This window comes from Lytechinus pictus, chromosome 5 (assembly GCF_037042905.1).
Source record: "Lytechinus pictus isolate F3 Inbred chromosome 5, Lp3.0, whole genome shotgun sequence".
Taxonomy (NCBI): Eukaryota; Metazoa; Echinodermata; class Echinoidea; order Temnopleuroida; family Toxopneustidae; genus Lytechinus; species Lytechinus pictus.
This window is the reverse complement of record NC_087249.1, coordinates 27,702,789-27,729,147: the sequence shown is the minus strand read 5'-3', so window position 1 is coordinate 27,729,147 and position 26,359 is coordinate 27,702,789. Positions and strand designations below refer to the sequence as shown.

The 26,359-nt window shown below is 34.5% G+C and overlaps 1 protein-coding gene across 2 annotated transcripts in view; it reads right to left on the bottom strand.

Moving 5' to 3' along the window:
- LOC129261607 (E3 ubiquitin-protein ligase NEDD4-like) overlaps positions 1–24,891 on the bottom strand; it is a 43,660-nt gene extending 18,769 nt beyond the window's left edge. The window contains exons 1-9 of one of the 2 annotated variants that reach the window (XM_064100146.1): positions 24,761–24,883; positions 20,837–20,922; positions 17,921–18,005; positions 14,708–14,746; positions 6,252–6,305; positions 4,293–4,343; positions 3,585–3,640; positions 2,456–2,552; positions 1,349–1,393 (exon numbers count right to left, since the gene is read on the bottom strand). In XM_064100146.1, the coding sequence (XP_063956216.1) occupies positions 1,349–1,393; positions 2,456–2,552; positions 3,585–3,640; positions 4,293–4,343; positions 6,252–6,305; positions 14,708–14,746; positions 17,921–18,005; positions 20,837–20,922; positions 24,761–24,793 (546 nt within the window). In that variant the 5' untranslated portion in view covers positions 24,794–24,883. Of the gene's footprint in view, positions 1–1,348; positions 1,394–2,455; positions 2,553–3,584; positions 3,641–4,292; positions 4,344–6,251; positions 6,306–14,707; positions 14,747–17,920; positions 18,006–20,836; positions 20,923–24,760 lie in introns of both variants that reach the window. The other variant, XM_064100147.1, reaches the window with a different exon arrangement.
- Between the last annotated feature and the right edge of the window lie 1,468 nt (positions 24,892–26,359).

Here is a 26,359-nt window from a genome sequence, read left to right as displayed (position 1 = left end):
CTTTGACTTTGGTCATGTGACCTGAAACTCGCATGAGATGTTCAGTGATACTTGATTACTCTAATGTCCAAGTTTTACGAACTAGATCCATACACTTTCAGAGTTATGATGGTAATTCAACAAATACCCCCAACTTGGCCACAGTTCATTGACCTTTGACCTTGATCATGTGACCTGAAACTTGCACAGGATGTTCAGTGATACTTAATTACTCTTATGTCTAAGTTTCAACAATCAGATTTATAAACTTTCAAAGTTACGATGGTAATTCAACAGATACCCCCAACTTGGCCAAAGTTTATTGACCCTAAATGACCTCTGACCTTAGTCATGTGACTTAAAACTCCGCATGAATGTTCAGTAATACTTGATTAACCTTATGTCCAATTTTCATGAACTAGGTCCATATATTTTCTAAGTTATGATGACATTTCAAAAACTTAACTTTAGGTTAAGATTTTGATGTTGATTCCCCCAACATGGTCTACATGTAAGTTCATTGACCCTAAATGACCTTTGACCTAGGTCATGTGACCTGAAACTCAGGCAGGATATTCAGTAATACTTGATTAAGCTTATATGTCCAAGTTTCATGAACTAGGTCCATATACATTCTAAGTTATGCTGTCATTTCAAAAACTTAACCTTCGGTTAAGATTTGGTGTGGACGCCGCCGCCGTCGGAAAAGCGGCGCCTATAGTCTCACTCTGCTATGCAGGTGAGACAAAAATGTTAATAATATGATTTTAAAAAATGAGTGATAAAAATTGCATGAGATTCACATTATATACAATCAAGTTTTGACTGCTTGTACCTTATTCTTCCCAGAAAAAAAAATGCAAGAAATTTTTATGCTGTGAAATGTAAGACATTTCTATAGATTAATATATTTTTCATACTTGCAATGGGCATTCGGTTTTTTTCCTGTACTTTCAAGCAAATGCATGTGTGAAGTTTCATATTCATGTTAAATTACATTTCATAAAGATATTGTCATACAGACAGACCACAGAAAATTGGAAAGCTGTTAAGTTGATAGAAAGAGGAAATGAGGAAGAGGGGGGGGGGGGGGGGGAGGTTGCTTCGCTATTTAATCTCATAATATCATAAGAATATAACGATGCTATTAAAAACCAAGAAACATCAACAAAATAATAATTAGTATCAAGTAGTACTCAGCCCTTACATGCACAAAACCATTCAAACTCATGATTGTGTTATAAATACAGAGAGAAATCCCACATTACATGTACATTCTTGAATTAGCTGAAATGACAGCAAACAATATTTAGCATGTCACATGAACAGCATGATAGCAAATGAAAAAAATAGGTAGGATATAACCAACCCGAGTAAGGCCGATGTTTTGAGGGGATTCACGATGTAAGCTGATCTAAAAAAAAAGAGTTTTGATAAAGTTTTGAAACATTAAAAATTAAGAAAGTTGTGCAGTTGCTGGTCAGTTGGTATGTAACAAATTCATTAAAAAGCAACTACCAAAGCTATGCAGTCAGTCGCCCCCCCAAAAAACCAACAAAATTATGTGATATACAGTATAATCATAAAAAAGATACCTTCTATCTCTTACTTGTGAAATATGAAATTAAATTTGAATAGATATGTCTGCATGAAGCATTTCAATGTAAAGCTTCCCAAGTACATAGATGTATAAGATGTGATAAACAATAATGTATCAATTCCTATTAGGGCTTAAAGTCTTTTTAGTTTAATTCTACATATATGTATATGAATAGAATAAAAACAGATGCTTATTCTTGGGATTTAGAATGCAAATAAAAAAATATAATGAAGCATGAATTAATTAAGAAAAATCTTTGAATGAATGAAATGTTTTTTTTCATCTCTTGTAAACTAAATGGTCTTCATTATTTTCATTTAATTTTAAACTTGTTTATTGAAATCTTTCACAAATATTTTAGCATTGTGAAGTTATTCTCTCAGAGTATCAAGATGATCTCTAAGAAGGCCCTCCAAGATTCTGGACCATCTCCTAAAGATATTAGCTTTGATTTCTAGAGAGTTGTGGATTTTGATTGCAATTCTTTCTGCATCAGGCTCCAAACGAGTGTTCTAATATCTCCAATCAGACTCAATAAATACTCAGCAGCCAAGGCGTTCCATATTAGTAATCTATCTACGACTGACTAATATTGAGCATTTGGTCCCTTAATGATCTTTTCAAGATCTCTTGAGCAATATCAATCCTCTCCCTGATCTCAGAACTGCTGAGAGTTATTTAAAAATTGTTGGGCTTGGCGGTGCTTAGTTAACAATATCAGATCTTACAGCTTTGTTTCACCCTCTCTATCAGGGACAGTTGTCTTACAGTCAAGTTGTTATTTACTGACGACTACCATATCAATAGAGTGTCCCCATCTTTCAAATAAAGTGTCGTTTAGAATCTCAGGTAATAGAACAAATGAGAAGACCATACCTCTTCATCTTCTTGCTGGACCTCCAGATCTGGAAGATTTTCCTCATGTACAAAGCCTATGGCCATCCGTAGACTACCACGTACCCTCGACCTGGGACTGAAACACATGGAGAGGAAATCATTTGACGAATTAGTTTCCAGATAAACTGCTCCACTTTGACTCACACCTATCCCTCACACAAAATCTTACTTTACATGTAGGGTATAATTAACACTTGTACATGTATCTAATGCTATTTAAGTTAAACAGGGCTGAGGAATTTAAACAAAAATGTCAAAATGCAGCCAGTTAATGGTTTCTATCAGCAATGTGAATCTTAAAGGACAAGTCCACCCCAACAAAAAGTTGATTTGAATAAAAAAATCCAACAAGCATAACACTGAAAATTTCATCAAAATCGGATGTAAAATAAGAAAGTTATGACATTTTAAAATTTCGCTTAATTTCACAAAACAGTTATATGCACATCCCGGTTGGTATGCAAATGAGGGAACTGATGACATCACTCACTCACTATTTCTTTTGTATTTTATTATATGAAATATTCTAATTTTCTCCTGATTGTCCTGCGAAACATAGTTTTATTTCTCTCTGAACATGTTGAATTACCATTGCTTAACATTTTATGGTTCAGTCAAGTTGGTCCCTATTGTCAAATCTGCAAAAATTGAAATAAAGTATAATTCGAACAATAAAAACAAAAGAAATAGTGAGTGAGGGACATCATCGATTCTCTCGTTTGCATGTGACTGAATTGTGCATATAACTATTTTGTGAAAAATAAGCGAAACTTTAAAATGTCATAATTTTCTGATTTTACATCCGATTGTGATTAAATTTTCAACATTATGCTTGTCTGATTTTTCTCTATTGATTCAAATAAACATTTTTCTGAGGTGGACTTTACCTTTAAGTATACACTATGCAACTTGGAAGCAAGTAACCCATACTTCAGAAAGAATGAAATTCTTTTTTTTGCATATATGATTTTAAACTACCTCACATATTATTCATCATTATTTCACTATCAAGATACAAATTCTTGACTTTCTTGTAAGGAAACCTATGGTTGAGTCATCAAAATGCACCTAAACTCTGTTCATATAAGAAAACACAGAAGAAATCTACCTTCTTGGTCGCAGGAGGAAGCCCTTTTCCAATAGTTCCTGACCTGGTCCGACCGTCTGTGGAAAGAAAAGATTTAAAAGAATCCATGAATTCTGTGACCATAGGTCAATAAAAGAAAGTATCATGACACCTATTTATTTCAAGAAAATCAAATACAAAATATATAATGTCATGAAAATTATCATACATACATTTATCATAAGAGAGTTGTAAATAATTATTATAACAAATAATTAAATAAAATCTAAAAAAAAAATCATGATTCCAGTAAGGTACTGTGATTCATGTATAAATACTGATACCAATATGATTACATTATTATGTAATGAGTCACATTCAATGATATCCAATTGACTATTAAAAAAAAATGTAGCTGAGCCTTTTCAAGCCTTTTCCTTTTCATTAGGATTTCTTTTTGCTCTTCTGTGAAATATTGAAGGGGGGGGGGTTCAATCACCCCTCTCCTTTCTCCTTGAGATATTGATTGTGGACGATGTGATCATGCCTAAAATGACATGCATATCACCAGTGATGTTATCTACAAGGTCACATAGATAAACTTCCAAAAAGAAATTTCATTTTGTGATGTGTCTTATCATGCTGATTTTCATGTGTTATACTAATTCTTGGTCTAGATACTCCTTATAGTATTCGTAAAAAATGTATTAAAAAAAAGACAAATGTAGGTTGTTCTTATCGGTAACTTACAGGGAGACTTTGAAGAGGGATCTCAACCACACCAAGGAAGTCATCTCTTGTCTGAAATACAAAAAATAAGCAAAGTGAAAACACAGGGAAAATGTTAATTTGATCATCAAACGCCAATATTATTAGTCTATCCCTGAAAGCACTGCTACCCATTCAACTAATTTCAGTTTAAATTTCCTAATAAGCATAATTATAAGAGGCATGCATGATCATTTTATTGAAATAAACATACAAATAAAGTAAGTAACAATAACATAAATGAAAAAAAAAAGGTGACATTCATGAGGTATGGAGAGGCCCTTGCAAGTAATACTTTATTGTTTATTATAAAAGTGAATGGATAAAACTGTAGGAGAGAAGAATGTGGGAAATACATGTACAATATGGAGGAAAAATTGGACATAATAACAACAACAGACAATCTTATAAATTAATCTTATAAATTAAGATGTCAGACCAATATTGGGCTATTGAGAAAAAAAAGCCAGTGTGAAAGCCTTAAAGTGTGTTTGCATGCCCAAGACAACACTACAAACCTAACGTGAGCACAGACGGTTACCATTAACGCCCCAGAGGAGAATCATGCTTTGAATTTCAATTCAAACTTCTTTTGCATCGTTGCACATAATGTTCTTCACTGCTCTTTTCTTCAAAGTCAAATAAACTCAAATGAGTGAATAGCTTGAGGAATTCAACCCTCCCGGACACAGATTTTTTTTTCAACATTCATACTCTATTCAATCAATAGCTATGGTGCTTTTAGACAGGATAAAATTTTCACAATACTTTAAAGCAACATCAAAGAAAAAACATTACAACAGGGGTAGACTCACTATTAGGAATCACAATTTGTACATTGAAAAGATGAAAAATGTTAGTTGACAAGACGATATTTACTATGTGATTAAACCTAAACTGAAAAAGTCAGCTGTGAATGTTACACAAATCAACAAAATGTATTTCAACTGAAGGTTATTTGTTACCACATAATTATAGATCATCCAGTATTAGTCTACGCTGGAAAGTGACAAAGGATATCAAATCAATTTTCAAGACGTAGTCGAAGGGCAAATCGATTTACTATTGCTTTACCCACAGTGGTTTGATCTTTTTATTTCAAGTCCAGAAAAGGAGCCCCAAAACATGATTAAGATAAAAATAAATGATTTTATACATTAATATTTGATTATAATGTATGTTGGTATCAAATGCATTTCTATGCTTATAAGAATGACAATTTTTATTGGTTTTGCCAGAATGTGATAGTCTAACACTGACCCCTCATGTACACATTGATGTCACATGAATATCGACTGAAATTTCCAAAATACTTTCATGTAAATGTGGACAATAATTGAGCATTTCATAGATGCAAAAATGTAAAATGTGATTATTCAGCAACTTTTGCATATTTTCTTTTCATATGATGACAAAACTGTTAGTGGTTATTTGAACAGCGTAGAAAGCGGCAAATTTGACTTTGGCAGGATTAGAATTTATAAACCAATGGAGTTCTGTGATCTACACATAGTCTTATATAGTTATAAAAGACTAGGAAAATATAAAGTAGAGTTACATACACATGTACATGTAGTCATACCTGCATGTACAATAGATTTTGTTTGTCTGAAATGGGCTTTAGACACCCCTTGCATGAGTCAATACCGAGTATCTATTATAATGGTTTGAACCTGTAGTCCCATGTCATTGGATATGATGGGGTGTTTCCAGGAAAATCAACTAAGATAGCGTTAAGACTGTCTGCCAATTAGACCATCTTCCTTCTTTTCATCAACTGAAATATTCATGCTTCTGTGGAACTATCCTCTGATTACTTCCCTTTATAATGGTTAGTGGAAAAATGTAAGTGATATGAGCTAAATTTGTTATTTATACAGCAACTAGAGAGGACATAATACACATCACTTGAATACATACAAAATAAATATCTTTACATACCAGTCTGTTTTCATCAAATACTTCAAATAGTAGCTTGTTGTCTCTTGGATTTACCTGGTAAAAAGACAAAATAGGAGAGAGACAGATAAAGAGGATAGAATGGATAAATAAGAGAAATAGAGAAGGACAAGGGGAAGGGGGGGGGGTGGATGCAGAGAAGAGAGTAAAATGGTCAGTTAAAATAACTCTGAATTTGAGCATATTGAAGTTATTCAATAATCAATTCACACACAATGTGTACAACAATATATTTATGAAATTCACTTGAGTAACTTGTAGGAGCTCCTAACATTATGACAATATTTTGAATTATCATGGTATGAACATTTCAGCAATTGAACTGTTGTTGATATTTATTCCCATTATTTGTTTATCACAAATTGTAATGCAATAAGTATAAATCTGTAACTATAAAACCATTTTACATGAACAGCTCTACTAGACCATACCTCCCAGAAAAAAAGGCTATATTTGGCAATGACATTAGTGTGCAAATATAAATCTAATGGAGAAACCAACCAACAAAATTGTCTGGTGGATATAAACAGCAGAACAGAATTTCAAAGTGCAATATTTACTCCAAAAAAAAAAAAAAAATCAGTGTAGGGTATACAGATTTAGCGCAATGATGTTACAAATGTTCAAGAATATTTTCCATAAATAAAAAAGTACTAGGCCTACAGTGTATATATTCAGGTGAGAATCTTTCAACTGAACATAATCATGAATGTCACACTTTTCTTGTAATTACATCACATCTTCACAACGTCATTATCTATAGAGTCAGTGTGAGTGCTATACAATGATGTACAAACTATAGAATAAATCTACAGGACATGTACATACAGGTAATAAAAGATTATTCATGATGCTAAAGAAGTACAAGTACAGTTAAAGAAAAATAGTGATCCAATTTGTCTCTATATCAATTTCACAAATTTTGCAATCATTTTTTTCTTCAAAATTATGTAGGCCTACATGTACTTTTTAATTTACATACTGTAAGTACAAATTGAACTTGCCATTGAAAAATCTGTTACGTAACTTATAATCATCATTATTGTTCAGAATGTCTCTTTAATAATTTGAGGATAGGCGGTACAAACAGGTACATGTAGGCACACACATCACATGTATTTACACTTTAAAAATTATATCCACCTTTAACACTATTACATTGCTCCTATTTCCTCTTCATAGCAAAGATAGAACATGTACAATGTACATCAGCATTATACTTGGTTTGAATGGTTTACATTAATAGTAACTGAATTTCTACGCCCACACATTAGACTGCACATCATACTGTACATATGTTTAAGCAAGCATACAATGTAATTTTAATTGAGCTTCGATATTTACATAACACTTCAGTTAATAGACACCAAATTTGATAATATTTGTCACTGGATACAGACTTTACAGATAGTCAAATCACAAAGCTAATGTGGCTTTCTAGTTGTACATGCTATTGTACATTAATTTTTTCTTCAAGCTTGGACTGCGTAAATTTAATTAAAAACTAATAATTTGCAAGTACATTGCAACCCAGCCCAGGTTTGAAAGGATGTATGTGTTTCATGTTTGTTTTCCATACTCCAATCAAATAGAGTGCATGTTAATATTAATCTGGTACCATAGGCAGGGAATCCATGAGAATTTGGGTCCATGGGGGGGGGGGGGGGGGGACAACGAGATGACCCTCTCTAAAACTATTGATCTGCTCTGCAACCTATTGTCAAATATCACATTTTATGATTATGAAACCCTCAATCTCTTCCCCGATGAAATCTGTATGGTGAAATAATACATTCAACAGGAGAATGAGATCTTCAGTATAACTGTTTTATGCAGCAGGAAAATAGTTAAGAGAATACATATCATGAATCACAAATATATCATTTCCTTTTTACGTTCATGCCTCACTACATCATCACATGATTGTGAAGGTTGGTTGAGGCCTGGTAATGTGACGGTCTTGTGGTCATTTGTTGTCTTCTGCCTTTACACAACACAAAAACAATGGAATGAACTTGTCTTAGAAGGGCTGCATGCAAAGGAGTTATCTAGGACTAGGGTACATGTGTTCTCAGTAACGTAGCTCCAGAATGATTTGATCTGACCTACGGATAAGTGATTACAGCCCTAGGCGTAATGAGTAAAAAAAAATTCAGGGGCCCAAATATTGTGTGGGGCAAGTCGTGAGCGAGCAAGAAAAAATTTTGATGTTTTTTAATACAAAAAGCGAATTTTATATTTTGACAACAACATATTTCAGTTTTCCTTTTCTCTTTGTTTTTATTCATGGATTTTTTTACCCCTAGCCCCCCCCATCTCTGAGGTAATGAATGATTAATTGGTTCACACTTCCATGCCTCTGTCTGATAACATATTATACAAGATAAAACTTCAAGGACAATAACATGACAATAGAAGTTTAGTCAAAATCAACGGAACAGATGCATCATATTCAATAAATGCTATTTAGAGGTGGAATCACATATTCCGAAACATTCATGTAAGCTGGCATTTACAGTAATTATATGTTTTTTATTTTTTTTTTTGGGGGGGGAGGGGGGGGGGACAAAAACCTATGAGGCCATTTTAATTTCAAACAAGTTAAAACAAATAAAAAAAAAGTATGTATTAGCCTCTCTGAGGTCAATAGCTGGACATCTTTTCAAACATACAATCTACACTACATTGTAGGCCCAACGTACATTTAACAAGGAAAAATGGAAGGTAGTATAGCATTTTCAAATGTCAAATGCAATAAATCATTATCAAGGAGTTGCCTGAAAATTCTGTAACACACATATAGACGACAGCTGCTGCAGTCCATAGCGGTTTATCAAGTTCAGTGGAATCTGAGCCACTTCATGAGTAGATTCACCAATCTTCTGCTAGTAGAAAGATACTCCAGCAATTTTATTATCTATGCTAGTATGGGAATTTCCTCAGCCAAACCACTTCAAAATAAGGGGAGGGGGGGGGGGAGATGATATGCTATGTTCTGTAAATTGGGCTATCTCTAAATCTTGGTTTAGCCCACTTACATCTTTTACAACTGAGCCCAGCAACAATTAGTAGAGTTCTTTTGAACATGTAGAGGCTATTTTCATATTTTGAGACCGAAGTTCATTTTGCCTTTCCCTACCTGACATTTTCTTTCCTCAAAGTGCTGTTCATACAGAGAGATACATTCACCCTATTCCGTAACTATGAACACACAGTGATTCTTTGTACAAATTGTGAAAAATGAAAGTAATCAAAATCATCAAGTCTTTAATAGCTCTTGAACTTTTGTCCCTGATAGGCTGATAATCATTGTTTGTTTAAAAGCATGTTCATATTCCAGAATGAGGTTCAGTAATATTATATTTTCAAAGTTCACATAAAAAAGCATTGAGGTAGTAGGCCAAAATACTGTCAAGACAGTCTTCAAATAAGTTAATTTTCCACGGAATTAATATGAGGGACAAGTCGGTTAATATTCCCAGACACCTGAAGAGGAATTTAACCATGATCACACTGGTACAGGGGTCGAGTTACAACTATAATAACTGCCACTATTGTATAACTACTATGTATATTTTTTAGGCTCTAAACCTTGATTATGATTGGCTGCTAGCCACGTTACCATGTCATGACACCGTGACACAACATTTGCTCCTGCGACAGACAAGGGCTTTATTTTGTCTAAGATGTAGGGTAAGGGTTGGGCTTGCAATAGGGTTTTACTGGTATGTTAGGTTTAGGGTTAGGTTTCAGGGTGTTCAAATCCAGGGTCAAGGTTAGTCATTTGATTAGTGTGTGGAAATTATAGTAGAGCAATTGTCGCCAGAACAAATGTCATGGAATCACCATGCATGCTAGGTTACAATCATCAAGGCTCCACACTGACTTTTTTTCTTGGTGGCCCGATTATTCCACCAAAATCATTAATTTCATATTTTGGTGGCCCTTAAACAATAGAAAACATATTACAATTTATAAAAACTTTGATAGCCCAACCGGGCCACCAAGTGCAGGCTCTTACAGAATTTTGGTGGCCAGACCCTCATTTTTGGTTGCCCCGGGCAACTGCTAATGTCGAGCCCTGAAATAATGACAAGTTACAATTTAAGCTAAAACTTTTATGAAATGTGCCACAGACCTACATTACATACTGTATTCTAAGTTTTAAATCAGATACATGTAGCTTTCTCTCATCAAATTGACAATGATTTTTTTTTCAAATAACTTAAGAAGAGAAGGATACAACATTCTGCATCAAAGTGAATGAAAATTGTAAAAATTCATTGAACCATCACAAATTAGCATAGGCCTACCGTACATATACACCTGTCATAGTCTCATTTTATTTCATTCTAAAGGCTTTATTTTTTACTGCTCATAATCAGAAATGACACAGGCCTACAGCTATGGAAACTTTAATAGATATGATACAATCATACCAAACTCCAGGCTGGAAATGGGAAAAAAAATTGCCACCTTCCCCGATCATCACCATTATTATACATGTATCATTACAATCATCTTGATCATGATGATGATGATGATGATCATCATCATCATCGATCATTATCTCCATCATCATCATCATTATCATCGTCACCATCACCATCATCACCATCACCATCATCATCATCATCATCATCACCATCATCATCATCATCATCATCACCATCATCACCATCACCATCATCATCATCATCATCATCATCATCATCATCATCATCATCATCATCATCACCATCATCATCATCACCATCACCATCATCATCATCATCGTCATCATCATCATAACCATCACCATCACCATTGTCTGCAGAATCCAGAATCATTATTCCAGATCAAACATCATGGCTGTACAGTACATATTTTTATTTGCTCTAGATTCAAATTTGACCAAAATTGATGATATTGTGCATGGTGGCCACAGTGGACATGAAAACAAAACCTATATGTAACATCATGAATTTGCTGAATAAATTCAGTCATGAAAATTCTGAATTAATTCATTATTATGAAAATGTGGGTCTCGTGCCTGTAGCTAATAATACAGTAAGCCAGAGCAAATTGCATCTATGGAGAAATAAACAATATCAAGACATGGGTTATTTCAAAAGATGATCAGTCAATGGAAGCCCTCTGGTACTCATGTTGCGTAGAAAATTGTCCAACTACCAAATGGGATGCTGAGTTATGAATGGGATGACAGCCCTGCAATCTCCAATACATCATATTATTAATAGCATCTCTATTGCTTTCTATACAGTGAAAATTCCTTTGGTAGTAGACTTGTTCAGACCTATGTCAGTCATTGCAACTTTATATGACCTGAAGAACAAGAATGCAAAGATGACAAAATCTACACCATACCATTATTTCTCTGTTTTAGCTGCTCTAAGCATAGAAACAGACGGTTAAAAGGGACCAATAGAGCTGAGTTCTGCTAATGATAAAAGAGGGTCATGTTCAGATGTTATATGGAGTCTGATACTGAAGACTTTCACTTTCTGACCTCCTACATCCCGATATCCCAATAGACTGGTAGGAAAGATCTTCAGCCACACTCATCATGCTCTTTAGGTCCAACCCCATTTACCCATAATTTCAAATTATCCTACTAAAGTCTGTTCAGGCAAATTAGAAATTATCTTGATTAAAAATAATCTTGACATGCATGTAATTTGTAAAAAGCAGGCTATTTTGTAGGTTTCACCTTGAGATGACACACATGTACCCTGGTCAATTTTTTTGCAAAAATGGTGTATTATTTGGAAATGTCCAGCAAACTTTGAAGTAAAGATGCAAGTCTTGGTCTTTCTGCTTGGGATAATCTGCAATCATCAATGTATAATAGTTTTTAATTTCATAGTTATATTGTGTATATGTAATTCCTTTTTTTATCATTAGTCCTGTACTTGGTTCGATTAAAAAAGGAATACCCTAGACTTATTTTCATTGTATGTTATTTCCCTTTGTGTTATATTGAATAAAGGTGATACTTAAAAAAATGATACAAACTAAATGCACGCTTTCCACTCAAATAAAGTTGACACTTTAGAAGAGAAAAAGTGCATGTTCAGTATCCAAAGGTTACATTCCAGGCTTCTCTACCTGGGCTGATAGACATGGGGGTTTCTTGAATCTTAAGATTAAAGGGGAAGTTCACCATGACATACAGCTAAAGCAGAAAGTTAAAAGATACATAATAATGAGGATTCGACACAAAATATGTCAAAGAATAACCAAGTATGAAATAGATTAAATTTTGTAACGTAACATATGATCAACCAAACAATGTACCTCATGCGATATAAATCCATGAAATGCAATTTTCTCAGAAAACTGATGGTGGTTTTGCCTGTGCAGTCAATAAATAAAATAAATAATAATTATAGGACTTGTATAGCGCAAGTATCCACCTTGTTAGGTGCTCAAGGCGCTCCTATATACCCCGGCTAAGTTAGTGTATCGATTCCGGGGCTCACAGCTTCTTGAGGAATTACTTCTTGCCGTTATCCATTTATCTCACCTGGGTTGAGTGCAGTATAATGTGGGTAAATTTCTTGCTGAAGAAAAACACGCCATGGCTGGGAATAAAACCCACATCCCTCAGATTCTTTGATGGATCTTTGTCAAACCATCGGAAACTTTAAACGAATAATAAATTGTTGGGCGATAGAGACAAATAATAAATTAATTTTGTCTCCAACAATACCAGAAGAAGGGTAACACACGCAACTGCTGTGTGAGTCAGCATGTGAACAAATTCACAGGCAGACCGGGCGTGATTTGAACCCATGACCTCTGGATTACTAGACCAGTGTCATAATCACTAGACCACCGGGTGCCCTAAAGTGATCTGGATTCAAGCTAGTGAATATCATATCAAAGGAATTTTTCAATGGAAATTGAGTTCTATAGAGTTTACAGGGGTCATGGCTCATGGGAGAAGAGGTGGAAGGAGGGGGGGGGGGGGTGTATTGACAGGACTCGGCCCCCTCCCAATTTTTCCAGCTTATGTATACAAAGAAATAAACATGACAGTCAAATTGTGATTTCATACATGTACATGTTCAGCCCTCCAACTTTCAAAGTAGTTCAGCAGCCCCCAATTCATATGCCCTATGTCATGTAATTAACAATTAGGCATAAATGGGTGCCTTTGTGATATTTGGCCCATGATATATCGCCTCTCACAATAATGTTATCGATTGAGATTGTAATCACGATGTATGTTTCACACAAGAAATTATGAAATCCTAACCCCCCCCCCCCCCATTATCCTCAATATCCCAATCCAATTCATCAATGTTCCAGAGAATGAAGGAAACAGAAAGCAAACAACTACATGTAATATAATAAAGGATGGCAAAACATGAATAAAAATTTGATAAACGAATTATCAACATGGTCATACTGATCAAAGTTAGATACATGTATGCTTGACCCTAGCACTCAGCATGGGATTGCACAATTCAAAGCTACAACATCTACTCTACAATGAGGATGTTCACCTCCTTGCTTGCAAGCCTGGCTGTTACATGCAGAAGGGCATTGGAAAGGGCATCTCCTACACTTCTTGTGTAGAGCGCACTTGAGTATGCCCTTCTGCTTGCCAGGTGATGAAGTTTGAAACATTATTCCTCTCAAATCCGTTCTCAAATCAAAACTCTCCCAAGGTGCATATTTAGACATGCTGCTCATGAACGTCTTCAGAGCAAGTAAATTAAATTTCCTTAAGACACTGTAGCTACAATGAGAATGCTACTAATGAGCATCTGCGGAGGACAGCACTAGGATAATCAACAAGGTCACTATCACCAAGAGCCACATTCATCACTACAGAACACTGAGATCAGGGCTGAGACAGACACTGAAAGGTCATGGAAGATAAACAATGTCTGAACATCAAATCATTCTACAAACTCACTATGTCTCAAAGTAATTTGCATTGACATTCAACGGTTATGGCTAGGGGTAATAAATGGCTTTCGATTTCTTTTTTAAAGTAGTCATTTAACTTGGATAAATAAATTTACCGGTAAGTGGAATTACAGTATGTTTAGTTATAAATAATTAATTCTAAAAGAAGCACATTATCTGGATAATTATAGGAAACCCTCTCTCATATGGGTCCACATAAAACACAAACATAATTTCTCTCTTGAATGTCAAAATACAATTTTACTTCAAATCATTCAGTTTAGAACTTAAAATCATGGGGGGGGGGGGGGTTGCGGGGGAATGGATGATGATAGATTTATCTGTTTTACCACTTAATAGAGGAAAACTGTAACATGCATTTTATACAGGCAAATACATGTACATAAATGGAGTACTATTAAATCAACGATGACCAACACAGCATGAGCATGAATGTAGGTATTTCATATCTCTAAAAGACTCTAATGTTTACAAATTTACATGTGATGTAAACTCACCCTAAAAAGGAAGTCCTCATACCATTTGGGGTTTAGAGTCTGTATGAAAAGAAAACAAATAGAAAAATACATGTTCATTTCATTAATTTCTTTAGAAATCTCATGAACAGAAAATGTACATGAACAATAGACATCATGTATGCACATATTCAATCATGAAAATACTTTAAAAAATGTATGTACCTAGAATTCTCTTTCTCCTTATTGTTGAATGCAGGAAGACTGATTTATATCAATCAAGATAAATATATAATTCATGATCTTTCGATTATTCAATCAATCTTGCAAAAGACAGGCCCCAAAGCAGAGAGAGAGAGGGGGGGGGGGGACTCTAAGATTGTTGCCAAGTTAAAAAAGAAAAGAAAAGAAAAATAGGGAATAGTTCATTGGTTGATAAGTGACAAATCTACACTTCTTGGGATAATATTAAAATCATTAAAAATCTTACAAGGGGTACATGCTTTTGAATTATTAAAGGTCAAGTCCACTCCAGAAAAATGTTGATTCGAATAAATAGAGAAAAATCAAATTAGCAAAACGCTGAAAATTTCATCAAAATCGGATGTAAAATAAGAAAGTTATGACACTTTAAAGTTTTGCTTATTTTTCACAAAACAGTGATATGCACAACTCAAATGAGAAAGTTGATGATGTCCCTCACTCACTACTTATTTTGTTTTTCATTGTTTGAATTATATATTACATTTTTTATAGATTTGACAATGAGGACCAACTTTGACTGAATCATATAGTATTAAACAATGCTCATTACACATGTTCACAGAATAATTAATCGTTGTTTCACTTGACAAGGAGGAGAAAAATAGAATATTCCCTATTTCATATAATAAAACACAAAAGAAATAGTGAGTGGATGACGTCATCAGTCTCCTCGTTTGCATACCGACAAGGTGTGAATATAATTGTTTTGTGAAATTAAGCAAAACTTTAAAATGTTATAACTTTCTTATTTTACATCCGATTTTGATGAAATTTTCAGTGTTATGTTTGTTGCATTTTTCTCTTTTTATTCAAATCAACTTTTTGTTGGGGTGGACTTGTCCTTTAATTAAAGGTACATCCTTTGCCTTTAGTATATCAGTCTCGATATTTGAACAACCTTAAAGATCCCTTTAAAGAATCCCATTGAGGCCTACATGTAACATCCTTGCAAGACATTAATTCACACTTTGCCACTCTCCACCCAGGTCTTAACTTGGTACCAATTCGGATGTGAATACCAATGTTATTTAACAGCTCATATAGACTGATCATTGTTAGAATACTCCACAGGGAGTGGAGTGCTACACTGTATGTGAGCGAGCCAGATTCCAATATCTGGGGTAATGATATATTTGAAAAGTAATAGAGATTTCATTCTGATATAGCACAATGAAAAGTGGAATATTTTAAAGAAAAATTCTCAAAGAAAACTAGTGGGAATACATACATGTAATGTATGGTATGAATTTATTTGACACCCTACAAATGCATGAATGAAGGTATTTTCAGAAACAAACAAACGTCCCTCAGGGGCCAGAATCTTAAAATGTCCCACAAAAATTAATGTTCTTTTGTTTTAATACATCTTGGAAAGTGCATAACTGAATTACTCACAAAAACTTGGGTTTGGTTTCAGAACAAATATAAATATTGGTATTTCATAAATCACACACACCAAACAGACAAACTACAGTACATGTACATTATCTGCCGCATACATGCATACATTGGAATCAAAGCCCCACGCGGTTAAATTAAATATCAGGGAAGTACATGTAAAGAGTGGAATTGCAGCGTGAAACAGATTCCTTCCTGCTAGTACCCATTCTGGGGTGAAGAGTATCTTGCCGAAAATCGTTTTCATTTTATAGTTTAATAAAGATAAACAACTTAAAGGTCAAGTCCACCCCAGAAAAATGTTGATTTGAATCAAAAGAGAAAAATCTAACAAGCATAACGCTTAAAATTTCATCAAAATCGGATGTAAAGTAAGAAAGTTATGACATTTTAAAGTTTCGCTTATTTTTTCAAAACAGTTATGCATGCACAACTCAGTGATATGCGAATGAGAGAGTCGATGATGTTCATCACTCACTATTTCTTTTATTTTTTATTGTTTGAAAATTATACAATGTTTCAATTTTTACAGAATTAACAATAAGGTAAACTTGACTGAACCACATAATGTTAAACAATGTTAATTCCACATGTTCAAGGAGGAATAAAACTTGATTTCACATGACAAGATGGAGAAAATCAGAATATTTCATAATTCATATAATAGAATGCAAAAGAAATAGTGAGTGGATGACGTCATCAGTCTCCTCATTTGCATACCGACCAGGATGTGCATACAACTGTTGTGTGAAATTAAGCGAAATTTTGAAATGTCAAAACTTTCTTATTTTACATTTGATTTTGATGAAATTTTCAGTGTTATGCTTGTTGGATTTTTATCTTTTTATTCACATCAACATTTTGTTGGGGTACTGTAGACTTGTCCTTTAACAATGAAATTATAATGCTAAAAGGTATCTCTTCAATCTAAAATATCATCCTGGACAAACATATTTTTAATATAGAGCAATACTTTCAAACAACATATATCTAAGTTTTAGAATGAAAGACAAAATCTTTGAAATGGTACAACACATCCACCTGTTTTTTTTCTACACCATTGAAAGTATAACCTACATTTACATGTATTTCTACCTGGAATATTTTCTGAAAATATGCCGACAAAACCGAGACCATTACAGCTTCAAGACCCATAAACAATCACTCTCATTTTAATGTACATCACCACAACACTTAAATACCTTTGAAGTGAGTTTCATGTAATTTAGCATCATTTTTTTCAAATCCCTATGGTTTGTAAGAACAGTAAACTTGATACGATACATGGTAAAGAAAATTATTAAGTACTTCCTCTTTACACCAATCTCACTGTTTCTGTACCTGGCATTTACCGGTATTTTCTTTCAGATCCTGTAAGTATTTTCCATGTCTGGAAATTTTAAATGCAAAACATACCATATTTCCACTTGTGAACATAGCGAGGCGACCAGGATACTTGCAATGACACTAATGCTGGAAACAGTTCTCATTTCATTTTCCATTTATTTGCCAGTACGAGTGCTATTTCATCCCACATTTGAGACACATCACAGTGGATTTAATATTAAAGGAAATCCTCTACTTTTAACTTACCCTCTTAATTGTCCTTGTTTGAACACTTGATATAACTCCTTCTTCCCTATCTCCTCTGAAAAGCTTTATCCTCACATATGGATCACTACATAGGAATAAATCATAAATAATATTGTAAGATATACAGTATTTTTGTCTTCTTTTTAAATACAAATTTGATATTTCACAGATTAAAAAAAATATATCACATGGCATTATATTTGTACAGTATTTTGAATATTAAACCAGGGAAGGGATCACAAAATTGTACATAGTTTGCATTAGATTGGAGTCCTAACCAACTTATTAAGAGTTTTAACGCCTTTTGACCTAAAATGTCAGAATTTTCAATTCCAACAGTACTCTGATATAAAAATCAGTCAAATTTATAGCTCTACGATGGGTGTACGGTGGCTGTAAATATCTGCAACGCCTGCAGGGTCAATGTAGGGCGGATTCCTATTTTTACAGGCCATAGGGGTGGCTGAAGCATTATTGCGCGGAATTATAGTTATTTTTTTCATTTCTACGCTTGATAGAAATTAGACTAGCCGTAGCCATGGTCTACAGCAGCTGTACGTCGAGTGTACAGTGGCCGTAGACTTGGTGTTCTTCTCCCCTCTCCTGTCCCCTTCTCCTTTTGTGTTCTCTTCTTGGGAGGCATGGTGTGACACTTTAGGAACTTTAAAACTTAAAACATTTAAAATAACTTGCTTATTTCATAACCGATTTTGATGAAACTTTTTTTTAATTGTTCATCTCATTTTACTCTAATATGATTTCTCCTCTTCTTGGGTTTTGGTTTCCTAGACTAGACGTAGATTTAAAATTGGCAACTGGGTATGACAAGGGGCAAGGCCAACTTTCTCATAGGCCATTTACTTAATTATCAGGGATTTGTGGCTTTCTACCAAGTACCCCTTACCCTGGGGCAGTAATCTAAATATTATCAAGATAGTAGGCCTATATTTTTTTATGTCCTCATGAAAGAAAAATATAATTTGAAGTAAAACTTTTGAAAAAATTACATTTTACCCATTTTATGTATGGGAGTACATGGAAGAGTAGTCCTTGGCCTTTACATCACATATGCAGCAAATAGACCAGTTCGCAGTTACTTCATGGACAATTTTGGTCAAATGACCTTTCATTTCTTTCATTAAGATAGGCAGATTTCAAAGCAAGATATTACGTATGCATGCCTTACATAGCGGGATGACGAAATTGAATAGACCAGATGACTAGAATAGCACATCAATGAACACTTGAAGGTAGTTGTTGCATTTCTACTTTGAATGCTATTAGAGGATGTAAATGTACTTGGCAAACTGTTAAATATACCAGTCATTCATGGATGCATTGTTTTTTTTGTGGATGTGAATGAAAAACACAATTCAAAAGAATATATGAATAATCAAGACATCGAAGTTGGTGCTTATCTCACTAATTTTAAACCACCATGTCACTTTAGTACAAATGACCTTCCTCTGATCATGCGCAGAATCTTCTGATCATGCGCAGAGTGGAACTACAGACTGGCTTATTTGTAGTCTCCATGGGTATAGTGATTAACCAATTTTTACAACTTTTAAAAATTCATAACTTCCTTATTATTCGTCCAATATTGTTCAAACTTTCACCTATCAACTTGTCTGATTTTTCCTTTTCCTCTAAAAACAAGTTTTTATTTGGGTTGCATTCCCAGTTTAAGCGATGAAAATGCATTATTCTTTATAAGCGTTCTTACTTCTAACAGCATATAGGTTGTTGTTTTGGCTTCAAATATTCCTCTTTTTCTTCTTTCTCCTTCTCTGTCTTATCCTTTTATCCTGTTTCCCCTTCTTTTCACTCGTCACACTTTTTCTTCCTCCTATCTCTCTTCATCAAGTTCACTCTTTCTATCTCCCCTCTATCCTCTCTTCATTTCAGTTGTAAGGGTGTGTGCTTGATCTATTTCAATTTTCTTTTCTGCAATCACCAATGTATAATCGTTTTATGTAAATTTGATTGTGATATGTTATATATTGTGTATCTGTATTGTAATTCTTATATTAGACCTGTACTTCGTCCTAAAAAACCGAGTAACCTGGACTTATTTTCGTTGTTTGTAATTTCCATTTGCTTTGTTTTGAATAAAGGTGATAAAAAAAAAAAAAGTCACAACAGCGATACTCTCTCTCCTCAAACCCAGCCAGGCAGGCCTACCAATTCGAATTCACTGAGACTTCACAAATTATTGATCAGTCAAAGAATAGTCTCTATCTTCACAGACCTTCACCTAGTTTCAATCTCTCCCTCTCAAACTCTCATCTCTCAATTTCAGCTAGAGCTGTATTTTTGTCAAATCCATCAGGAGAAATTTTAGTTTTTTCAAATTAACACTGGTAACATTGTCAATTTCTTTTTCTACCACACTCTTGAAACATATGGACATTCATTAAAGATTTCATGCACAAAGATCTTTGCTTCTGAACATTCATGTACATGTTGGTAGCCTATTATACTTTAATATATAAGAGCAAATTAGATCATTTCTTGTTGAGGCATCAAAATGTTAGAACAATCCATGTATTTATGTAGTATGTACATACATGTACATGTATAATATACAGTATTATGTGTATAATACCAATAGTATTTGTGAGTTTTCTTTAGAGCACATTATACACACACACACACACACACAGATGATTCACAAATTTAAAATAACTTACGATGAATGCTTCTCAGCACTCACCACATAAACAGATGGGTTAATATTACAAATGTAAGTATAACTGGCATTCATATTTCATTCCCATCCTGGACTGGCTTACAATATTTTAAATCATGTTTTATTTCATAAACCATACACATCTACATGTACCACTAACTAATCAACAGTACTTGGAGGATTCCTAGGAACGTGATGCATGATGAGAATCTATTCAAACATACCTTGCACCAAATATATCCTTCTTAGCCAGGTCTTTTCCTTCTATAACTCTCACTTTCAAGATCCGGGTAGTTCCAGGGGCCTCCCCCTGTATAAAAAAGACAAACACAAAACAAAATAGAGATGAGCAATGTGTCATGGAACACACAACCAAATCAAAATCTATTATTTTTCTGATTCAAAGAGGATGTAAGGACAAACCCCAATTGTCCCCTCAATAATGCAACCTAATTTTATTCTCTTTGACTCTCTTCATCACAAGCATCACATGTCCGGGACTACCCCATGAAAAAGGTATGCATGATAAGGTCCAACAGAAACTTACAATTCCCTAGAACTAGAATACTTGAGGAGTAGTACGCCTAATATTAAATGTTAAAATGTACCAATTTTGTGAATGAAGCTTATCTCATTAAAAAAAAATGTAGTCTTGACTCCTTGCCATCTTTGCCTAAAAAAAAGGTAAGATTTTACAACAACTTTTACTTGCTAGCTGCTCAGAGTCCTATCACAATTCCTTGATCTACATTATCATAATTGAGAGTTTTCCTAGTTTCATTACTGGAACTCACTGCATGCAAAAAAAAAGACCCAGTAAAATTCTATTCAGTGATGCATGGATCATCTGTTCTGACAATGTGTTATGGTATCCTCCAGTGGTAGATCCAGCATCCCCCAGCATTTTTGTTTAAAGGAGACAATAGAAAAGTGTATTAAAAATGTTGTCCCCCCCCCCCCCCCTGGCTGCATCAAGGTGGAGTCCAAGAGTGATTTTTTTGCTTGTAAAGGTTGTGGGCAGGGTAGTTGTTATGTGGTCACCTAGGTGTGGTATGTCCCTACAGAGTTAAATAATATACAAATGTTCACTCTTTGCTTGCCTGTGATAATCTGCCTGGCGGAGGTGTACTTAATATCTCAATCTGCGGGCTTATTTCTTTGTTTAACAATAATTTGTAAATATTAAATATTCAAATAAGAAAGTTTGCATATAAAAGAAATTATATGAAAATAAATGAGTTTACAACAAATTTAAATGAGTTTCTATGAATAAGGGTAAGTTTCACTAAATAATCATATAGGCTAAACCTTTCAATGTAAATCAACTGAACCATAGCCTATAATCTAAAGCGGAGGCTGCAGTTATTGTCTTTGCTAATCTGCTGAACGCAAGCGATATGTCTGATGTGGCAAAGACTACGAATTGTGGATGCGAAGCATCCACTGCCTATAGACACCCTAACAAATATTCAAGTTTATTCAAAATGACGAATTTATGGATAATTCCACAACCACGCCTAATATGGCTTACCAAAGTTACGTTCAACCATCAGATACATGAAGTTGCAAAGAAAAAGATTCTGCTCGTCCATTACTTAATGGGGGTAAAACAAATCAGGAGATAGGGATACATAAACTCAACGTCTGCAAAACAATGTTTTATATTTTTTTTAACAACCATTAAAATAAAAGATTAAATATTTTGCTAAACTATAGTCTTCAAGTATATTTGAGAGACATGACGTTGTCAAATTAACGATTATTAATTCGTACTTCCCATGATCTTGTCATTTGACATGTTGTGGTACCGGAACCGGTACCTGTATTCCTGGTCATGTGTCAACAATTAAGACATCTCCATCATAAAAGACGTGATTGCGAAGATAATCATAACACAGAGGGATTGCCTGGTAGATAGCGCTTTTTCTATATCCTGTTGGTAAAGCGACAAATATATCCTCCCGTCATCAATAACTACTTTAACTAGGCATGCCAAATTTGTCAGCTCCATAATCCAAACTTTCTCATAGAAGTTTTTCACGTGTACTCGTACTCGCCATTTTGGATGAAGAAAGTGACATCATGGCTTAACATATGCATGAGAATTTTTCGTACGAAAAACCAGCGTTATTTCATTGTCAATATTAAAAAACAAAATCCAAATCAAGACGGGTGTCTATAGGCGGTGGATGCTTTGCATCCATAGTTTGTAGTCTTTGCCACATCAGACGTATCGCTTGTGTTCAGCATAACAGCAAAGACAGTAACTGCAGGCTAACTGAACCATGAAATGAACATGAAGGGACAAAAGATCATTGCAAATAGTAGGCCTATTGTGTAAGGAATGCAAAGCAGGAGATGAAGGGATGGTGATGTAAAAGGAATGAGAAGTAATCAGATATTAATGTTAAGCATGAGATAGATAAAGGAGGCAAATAAAGTGGTGAGAAAAAACAAATCGTAAAGTCAAAGGAAATAAAAACAGTCAATTCTTTGTCTTCAAAATAAACTTCTACAGCAAGGAGATCTAAAAAAAAAAAAATAGAGAAAGAGAAAAAAAAAAACAATTGAAACAGATGAAAAGAAGAAACGAAAGAATAAGGAGAACAATAACAAAGAAAAAAACGGATATATAGAAGAGAAAAAACTATTGAGAAGAGAAAGTAGAATAAAAAGCCCTCAAAATAAAAGAGAAAATGAAAATAAAAATAAATGCAAAAGAATAAAAAGATAGGCCTTAAACAAACAAAAAAGAAAAGAAAAAAGGGAATAGATCTAGAGAAAAAAAAAAGGAAAAACAGACAGAAAGAACAAATTATAGATTCAAGATTAGTGGAAGTAATGAAGAAATAAATAATATATTGAATAGTTTCTGTGATCATGTTTCATTTTAATGAAAATGATTTTATATCAAGCACCCCCTACTCGACTTTAAACTACAGTATATATGTGGTAGAAATGGGAATTTTTTCACATCTTATCTCTGTTAGTAACTAAGCTACAAGATGCATATAGAGGGCGGCATAGCAAAAAATTATTTCACTAGGGATGTCTAATCTGACTAATGTCTACATAATAAAATATTCCATGGAAGTTTCACGGGTGTTATGCCTTGCACTTTCCTGTGCACGACACCTGAGTTGGAACCTTGAGTGGTCTCAGCCTCAGTCTAAACTACATGTAGATCTAGGCCTAGATCTAGATAAAGTTAAAGTCTAGTCTAAGCCTAACAAAAATCAATTGGATCTAGATCTAGAAGTTCTGAAACTGCTGCCCTTTTTCACTTTAACCCTTAGACTATTGGGCAAGACTTCCAGTTTCATATGTCCCCTCCAGCCTCCACTAAATTGAAAAAAAAAATATGGAGGTTTATCAAGAATTATCTAACATAAAATCTATAAGAGATTTAGGAAGGACTAGAAATTTGACGTGTCCAAAGGACACAGATGCCCCCTCTTAACGCGATCAGAAATTCATTCAATATGATTATACAGAGTTTAAAGTGATTCATCCCCATAATATATAGCCTACCGGTATATCTTGTGATTTATTTAATGAATCGATTTTGTAATAATTTTTTGGTCAACATTGTGAAAGTGGCAGAGTGGTCTTGAAACTTGTCCACCCATGGCAATCTGAGCCCGATCATAAATATTGCATGAGGAAAGAGGGAACCAGTTGTGTGAGGAGCTTCACATCGTAAACAAACTACAAAGCCTTTCGCATCAATTACTTTCAAAATCGCCAAAGTTTCTTTACATATCGTGGTGAAATAATTTTTTATAATATAAATTCGATTTGTTGACCAGTTCCCAAACGCACGGAATGGCCGGCAAACCCTGCTAAATGATCTTCACCATACCATGCACATCCACACTGATCCTGCAACATTCCACGCAGGGCCTACAGTGTACACGGCGTAGTCTACTCTAACTAAAGTTAGGCCTAACGTTACACCAGTTTTGGCATGAATATCAGCCAGAGCGGTCGGCAGTTAAACCCGTGAGCGGTACGGCGGGGGCAGCGGCAGGGAAGCATAATCGACGAGAGTAGGCCTACCGGAATTTCTGGCGAGGACTCATAAAAAAATTTGAATTTTACTACAAAAAGTCATATCAATCAACTTATTCAGTACATCGTGAACTCACCTGCATTTCGGGGAGACCATATATTGTTGCCATGTACAAATAGTATTTCTGGTAAGTATGTTGTCAATATTTTTGACAATAAACTTTTCCGTTCCCACCCTCGCCTTCGTCGATTCTATAAATAACTCGATGAATTGCGCCCTCAACGATATCGGGCGAGAATTATTTTTTTTTGGAGGGGGGGGGCGGGGGGTATTGACCAGACAGAAAGAAACCGGTGGAATCCGTGGAGAAAAAAATAAGACTAAAATATTAAATAACTGAAATAAGATTATTACACAAGCGCATGAATAAGCCTATATCAGTTCTAGTTTTTCCTTCATTCTTTTTCAGTCTGTAGGTAAGGCTAACCCGGGCGAGAAGAATTTATTACGAAATACGATGATTCATACAAACTGTAAAACTTTTGTAGATTTCCACATGTATACGTAAGAGTGACTTTATCAACTAGGACAATTGTTCAAAAAACTGTCTTAATAAGCCAATTAAATATGTATATATTGACAAATTTCACTTCTCCAGATAGGATTCATACGGATATGGATCCGTATACCGGATCTATCAACGGGCATGCAGGGCATGCATCAGGGCCCGCATCAGGGGCCCGGGGCAGCCCCGGGGGCAGCAAAGTGGGGGGGGGGGGGGGGATGGGGGATGGGCTGACCATGCAAAAAATCACAATTGGCGGGCTCCCCAACTGGTGGATTTCATCGGGAAATTAAAAACTTCCAATTTAAATTTATTTACAGAAGAATTTCAATACAAGATTTTTTATTTAAAATTGGAGTAAAAGATTCTCCTTTATGTAATTTCTGTGAAAACCACGTTCAAACAATTGTTCATCTATTTCTTAGATGTGAATATGTAATTTCATTTTGGTACGAAGTTCACGAGTGGTTGAAGGCCAAGCATATTAGAAGTACATATTTCAGTGACATTGACATTTTTGGAGTTATAACCCTCAATAACTTTCATCTTATACCAATATCATTGTGTTGTTTGCAAAATATGTCATCTATTCATGTATCAAACCCACTTTTACTCATTTAATTTATGCTTGGTTTGGAAAAAAATCGAAACAACTGAGAGAATTATTGCTTTTAAACGTAATTTGATAAACGTGCATCGAACAAAAGATATTTTGTATACAAAATGAACCATTTATTTGAATTTGTTTGAAATGTGTGCTATTTTTTTTTTATTATGTTGTATCTGTGCATGTGATACCTATGTATGGAATGAGTTGAGAAATAAAAAAATCTTGAAAAAGAAAAAAAAAGCGGGAAGTGAAGGAACATTGTATTATTATATTAGCTTGCTAAATTTTATACAATAAGGTCGCAATCAGGACAAAAAATCCCAAGGGCTAGACGTACACATCCCCTTATTACGTGATAGGGCCTATGACCCTACCGTAATAAAGCTTTACACTGCATGCATGGCAAGGGTTATACCGTACAAACTAGTTCATCTACCTTAAAATGGCTCTATCAAAGGGATGGTCCGGGCTGAAAATATTTATATCTTAATACATAAAGTAGAATTTACTGAGCAAAATGCCGAAAATTTCATCAAAATTGGATAACAAATAATAAAGTT